The sequence below is a fragment of the Aphis gossypii genome, chromosome 3 (assembly GCF_020184175.1).
Source record: "Aphis gossypii isolate Hap1 chromosome 3, ASM2018417v2, whole genome shotgun sequence".
Taxonomy (NCBI): domain Eukaryota; kingdom Metazoa; phylum Arthropoda; class Insecta; order Hemiptera; family Aphididae; genus Aphis; species Aphis gossypii.
Window position 1 is genome coordinate 44,204,307 of NC_065532.1, and position 7,086 is coordinate 44,211,392.

At 29.4% G+C, this 7,086-nt stretch overlaps 1 protein-coding gene across 1 annotated transcript; it reads right to left on the reverse strand.

Annotated features, from left to right (window-relative positions):
- Window positions 1–1,834: 1,834 nt before the first annotated feature.
- On the reverse strand, window positions 1,835–5,776 carry LOC114123923 (acetylcholine receptor subunit alpha-like 1). Its single transcript, XM_027987062.2, has 9 exons — window positions 5,575–5,776; window positions 4,681–4,829; window positions 4,550–4,594; window positions 4,262–4,371; window positions 3,590–3,797; window positions 3,307–3,478; window positions 2,909–3,061; window positions 2,613–2,761; window positions 1,835–2,354 (listed from the first exon to the last, which is right to left on the reverse strand). The coding sequence occupies exons 1-9, from the start codon at window positions 5,642–5,644 to the stop codon at window positions 2,193–2,195; spliced, it is 1,218 nt and encodes a 405-aa protein (XP_027842863.1). The 5' UTR covers window positions 5,645–5,776; the 3' UTR covers window positions 1,835–2,192.
- Window positions 5,777–7,086: the final 1,310 nt, after the last annotated feature.

Sequence of the window (7,086 nt, forward strand, 5' to 3'; positions counted from 1 at the left end):
TATTTATGATATCATAAAATTTCAAAAATTGTATTAGTAAGATTTCTCATACTTGGATTTGTAGATTACAAAAGTATGAGATTTTTAATAATTTAAAACTGTAATATTTCAAAATTTTTTTTTTATGTAATCATAGTGGTCAGCTAATTTCGTGTGTAGTATTGGATTGCTGTTGTGTTTAGTAACGCAATACTCGTACGTCAATTCATACGTCATGAAAATGGTTCTTTTTTAGATTCGTGAATCAACTCCTGATCAACAGAAGGTAGAAAACCACTAACACTATTATGTATCTCATAAGACCGGCCAAATCATAGAAAATCAAGTACCATACGTCAAATTTTCAAGGTAAGTCATACGTTATAAATACAAACGCCTAGAAGCAAATGTGATTATTTAAAATCTAAAACTGGTGACTTGCCCAACCAATAAGCACCGGTTAAAGTCAATCCGAATACTGTTATATAAAAAATAGTTCTCCAATTTAAATTGCGCAGAAGTTTTTTATGGTGTGTACCAATAAAAAATGAACGAGATCTCTGATATTAGCTCCCAAAGGTCTCGCAGATATTTGTTAAGCTGCAACAAAGCTCCTGAAACCAGCTGGTCAACTAAATAGTGGCGAATTCGTGATATAGCATGCAGTGCACCGTTCAATAACGACACCATTCATCAACAGTGAGTCGCTGTCGAATAACCGAGCGTTAGCCTAAATCCCACCATTACTCGCTTATCTATGTCTGTCATCCGGGGTCTACGGAGTAAATAATTAGTTATATCACTTTTACATCGTTTGTTCCGTTGCTATTACTATACATATACGTTGGCGTATACTGTCGATTGTTCCAGCACTACATCTACGTTTGGTATCCATTTGAGATAAAATATCCCATTTATAAACACAAATTAACACCAGTAGCATTCAAAAAGAAAATAACTTAAAAAATAATAAATGTAAAAAACATACGATGAAGATAATATTTCTACTTATAAAAACCACATTATCAGTATGATTCAATTAGTGAAGTCAGTAAGTACAAAATATTTGTAATTTTTTTGTTTTTGTACTATAAACGTGGTAACTAACGACCACACAGAGTTAACTTAAAAACTAACGGGATAGCGGGTCGTTGTAAAAACGTGTCATTTAATATGACATCTAACTCTTAATCTGTAGCTCGTGATGGTTATGTAGTTATACAAGTAATAATTTTAAATATTGATTAGACATTAGTTATAAAATTAGTTTTATTTATCTATATTAAAATTATAAAAATTTACATTTAAATTTAATTTATATTATTGTTGAATTTTTTATTACCTTTTATTGCATATTAACATACAAATAGATAATTCATAGCTATAAAGTAATAACTATACGGGATAAATATATTGGAAATGTCATATGATTTGTTTTGAATATTTTAACCCCTATAAAAATACAGTCATCTTTGTATACGTTTTACTTTCAAGAATATCTTAAAATATATAAATGCGGTTTTTTGGAGGGTGTTACCAGTTAAATTAAATTTTTGCAAAACGCATTAATTACCTAAAATCTTTTTATGTAAGTTTAGAATTATGAAAGTTAAGTTATTAAATACTGTAATGGAATAAATATATTTGAAAAAGAATAACTCAGGTGATAGGTAATAGAATATTCATAGAAAATTCATTGTCTTATGGTCGGGAGAGGAATTAAATGTAAAAAAGTACTGAAGTATATGACTAAGAATTATTTGGTGGTTTTTATTATATACATATTAATTAAATGCTTATTATTATAGTTATGTGTAGCGTATAGTGTACATCGATGTACAATCAGTGCAAAATATAAATTATTTTCAAGTTTTATTGTTTTTAGTTAATACAATCATAATGTGATTTAATTAGAAAATATAATTATTATAATTCTTCTAAAAATAATATTGAATTAGTACGTACGTATGAGTATAACATATATTATCTGGGTAAGTAATACGAGACTACTAGAATAGTTGGAGAAACAGAAATTTGCGAGTAACGAGGATAATTTTTAAAAATGAAATGTTATTGTTATTTAATCCCATCTTACGATTGTATAATAATTAATAATATATAAACGATAAATATGTTTAAATTGATATTTAGAAGCCCATACTCATGCTGCAATGACTTTAAATACACTTAAAAAATATTATTATTTACACCAACTAAAACACAAAGCGTGATAGAAGTATAGCATAAATAATTGAAAATATAACAAAACATATTTTATCAATTATTTTAGCAAATGCTTGTCTTTTGTCAAACTCCACGTATTGTAAATCTATTTCATTGCTTTCGTTTTCAGTTCGATTGTTCGACGACGGTTCCTACAAACATTCAACAAAATTTGTTTGCATTAACATTCGAGTAGTCACAATCTATAATAATGTATAATATATAATATACACATGCATACGCGCGCACACACACACACACACACACACACACACACACACACACACACACACACACACACACACACACACACACACGCACGCACACGTATATTATGTATATAGTTAAACATTATTATGGACTAGACTATGTGTTAAAAGTAATTATTGACAAAATTATTTTACGTTCACCTTCATTGTCAAGAATTCTATTAATCTGGATTGAATGATACTTGAAATTGGTTTCGAAAGTGGTTTCCGTGTTATTACCATATTTTTTATCATCACTGATATTATAGCCGTCGAAACTATTAGTGCGAGACTGTACGTGTAGTATGTAGCTGTAAAAAACAAATAATAGACAAGTTTTACTCTTAGAAAAATCGTAGGTATTTCCATTTTTTAAATTAATTAAAATTATTTTTTGTTCAAATAAGAATGTTAGGTATCATTTACGAACGAAATGTGTCATAATATGATATACGTACTAATTAATGGGACAGTGGATAGTATCAGAGGTATTTTCGAGTATAAAACCTGTAGAATGACGACAACAATTAATGCGTTGAATAGGCTAATTATCAATTTACATCTGTCATCTAGTGAAAGCCAAAACACCAGTAAATTCATCAGAGCTGTACCTGTTTGTAAGAAAAAATAAATAATAACGTAAATCATCAACGACTAGTAAAGGTTAGATTACTTAATTATGAATTATATCATATTTGAGGTAACAAAATTAATATTAAAAGCGATAATATACAATATGCCCGTTATTGTGATAGGATAATATTGTTTATATTGTCAATAATCCATTCAGTAACAATACCAAACTATTATTGTCACAACGAAATTGAAACCGATCGTGAGAAAAAAATATACTTACATGACGCCGGTATGAAAACAATCGAATGATAATGATTAATTTTCCGATTGATGGTGATGTTGTATTCGACATGATTGTATGGTTCGTTCGGGCAGCAGGAATAGATTTTTGTCATTTTCTCACTAGAAACTTGTAATATTTGCCATTCCGAGTGAGGACTAATGACTTCGATCTAAAAAAACAAAAAAAAAAATAAACTAGAATTTTTTGTTTTGTTTTTGTGCAGAAGTCGCCAAGCGGCCGCCCGGGTTTCTATTCAGAAAATAATTATCGCGCCAAAGACCTCGTGTGCAGTGTCTGTCAGATTTATCACGTTCGTGCTGTGCACCCACGATCCGATTTTCAAAACTCCGGTTTGCGTATCGAACGGCCAATAGGTCATGTCGGCTTGGCAGTGTATCCTGAACTTTACGGGTTGTACCCACATTACTTCTCCGGTGCTTCTCACCATACTCAGTGGATATCTGTCTTCTATAGTGTTGTAGTCTATGCTAGAATTATGTAAATTAAAAATTACGGTTTTATCCCACCGCCGTGTAGATGAGTATTGGTTATTGATGGCTGATGGGTATATTGTATTTTATGATTTTATGCACATATTTATGTAAAATGGGTATGGATAATAATTATAAAAGTTGCGATTGGCTCGATAAACTTTTGTAAGTACCTAGTATCTACACATTTTTTACTTTTTCACTTTTATGTGTCATTTCATTATTTATCGTTTATCATCGTGTAGTTCTGGAACCAACAAATGAGGCATTTGTATAAAACGTTAGAACAAAAAAATGTAAAATATATTTTTTTCACAAGAATTCATAATTTTATTATTTTTAAAATTCATCACTAACGAAATTTATCCCTCGTCTAAAAATTGCACATGCACATTTAAATTATTGTTACCTAGTGATGTTAAACCTGACTCTCGACTTTTAATGAACACTTGCGGACATACTTATTATAGGCCATTATGTCCGGATGCCAAATTTCGTGGTGTTCGACTGTTATGTAATTGATTTTATCATAATCGGTTGGGTTCCATGTCAGTCGTTCGTCATTCCACACCTGCAAAATAGCAGTGTGAATTACTTTAGGTACACCAATAGCAAGTATTACATATTTAAGTTTTGGGATGACAAACATAATATAATTTTGCCTTTAGAGCAATGGCTTTATAAAATAATGTTATAATACAAATTAAACGTATATACTACATACGAAAGATGTAGATATATATACTTACCATTTTTAACCAGGCGTAAATTATCATATGAGAATTTTCATAACTCTGTTAAATTCAACCAAAAACATGACTGTATTAGTTAGGTAAAGTTTTGCAAGTTTCAATTATATACACTATAATATGAACTTAACCAATTCCACGCTGTTGAATACAGTGTTAACTTTCATATGAACGAGTTTCTTATTTGTAGCCGGCACCACTACTTTGTCGTAATTTTTCAACAGTTGTTTTCTCAACTCATGTCCAGCTGTAATGTTTTCATCTGGTAGCTTTGAATTGTCTGTTGATAATTATTGCATTAATAATGTAAGTATAGTATGCGCAAAAAGTTCAAAATATTATCGTAATTTTAAAGTCGCACTATGTATACTACAACTACAATAATATTTTATTACCCCGTAGTCCGTACAGATATTATTCAAGCTATAAAAAATAGGCCAGTGAGTATAATAAATTCAATTTTTGGTGTTCGATTGAACTTAGGGATCGTAGTGTTAAATCTCTTAAAAACATTTTAATCACGATATGCATGATAATTACCATTTACATATATTATTATCTTATTAAAGATATTAGTTATTAAAACATCTAATGATAATCTATTGTGGTGGATTAAATACAGTTCCGATTTCGCCGAACAAATGAAATAAAGTAATTTAAAATAAAAATAATTCCAATGTAATATTATTATTTCACAATGACATTTTTCCGGCGGATGAGGTATAAGACTGCGCCATCGAAATCGTGGATTCAATAGATAACAAGTATCGTTTTGAAAGTATTAAAAACTTTCATTTTCGTCAAGTATTAGGTATGAGTAATGACACGTTCCACGGACTCAGCCATAGAACCGGATTGAATATTTGTAAGAATGTGTCACTAAGCCTCAGCTAATTGGCCATACGTAACAAGATCACATCACTCCGGTAGATATAATTCACCGGGCACTTGGTATATTTTCTTAGTTTTCCATTCATCTATAACATAGCACAATATTATAATGACTGGTTTGTTGGTTTACTTACTTGTGTCGCCGGCTGCATAGTATGCGGCTAAAGTTAGCAGGAACAATCCCAACCATAGATGGTCTGTCATGTTCGATGATGATTTTGATACTCGAAACCGCAAGAGAAATATTCGGTGGACCGTAGCCGACGGTGTTGAGACTGCCAATGATCTCGAAATGGCGAAGTGTTCAGTTTCATAAGAATTTAACAATAGACGTGTTATCTATAAATCTAAATTATCAAACAGGATATGATCATATTATATTATATTGTACCTAAACAAATAAAATGTGGGTTTCAATTAAACCCAATCGTCGTTTAAGTTTGTGTACGCATTCGTCGATTTTATTAGATATATAAATGTGCAGCGTATCGTTGAGTCTTATATTTATAGTATATGATTCATCTGTTGTACACAAAATAATATATCTGCACCAGTGGAGCTAAACAATGTCTTCTATAACATGATAAAGTATGTAGTAATATTTCATTTTTCTCGTTCAACGATAGGTATATGTAGTACAAACAATTTGTATTCAACTTCATAATTGAAATATTATTCTTTGAAATTGTATAGAGCATTTTTTATTGTATATTTGTATATTTAATTTGAGATAAAAATCACGTATAACGCGTTAAAAAATATTTTTAGAAATCTTTTTTTCACACTAAAAATAAACAAACTATAAATTAAAAATTTATAACGATATTGAGTTTTTAGAAGTTCATGCTGCAAAGTCAATAACTATAAGCTAATAACTATTATTTAAAATGAAATAAAAAACAAAATTATCAACTTAAAATTATTAACCTCCACTTCAGGCAAAATAATGCAAATTCAACATCGCCTCATATATATTTTTTGTTTAACAGTATTTGAATATTCATAGGATTGATCCGCTGACCTTAATTCTTTTTAAGAATTGTATGTATTTAGAGAAGATTTTGAAAAATGTATATGTTACTGGAAAAGATAAAATGTTGTCAATGTTAACAATGACTAGTCAATAACGATTAACGATAATTCCCGATTTAGTAAGAAATTAACGTCAATAACTAGTCATTTATTGATGAAAATTCCTAATAAAAGAAGGTATTGATGATAGCATTAAAAATCAAGTAAAAAATAGAATAAAATATTATAATACTTATTATTTATTTAGGATAAATCATAATCTTAAACTAAAAATATTATACCTATTTTTGTTTATTTTAATTGATAGTAAGTTTGCGTTGTCAATTTTTATGCTTATTTCATTAAAATCCATTTTTAAACAGATTATTAAACACAATTATTACACTTCTATTCACTATTTCAGTGCGCAAACAGTACTGTGCAGTCACTTGTGAGATGTTTACATAACGATACCAGTAAGTTATATTGTACGATCATTTTTCATTTGTCAATTTTATTATAAATTCCAACTACTTGTTACAAGCAATAAAAACGATAACATAAAATCGGGTTTACCATAATATTATTATAGGTTAGGAACCTATGTTTATAATCAGATCGATCACAGATAAAGT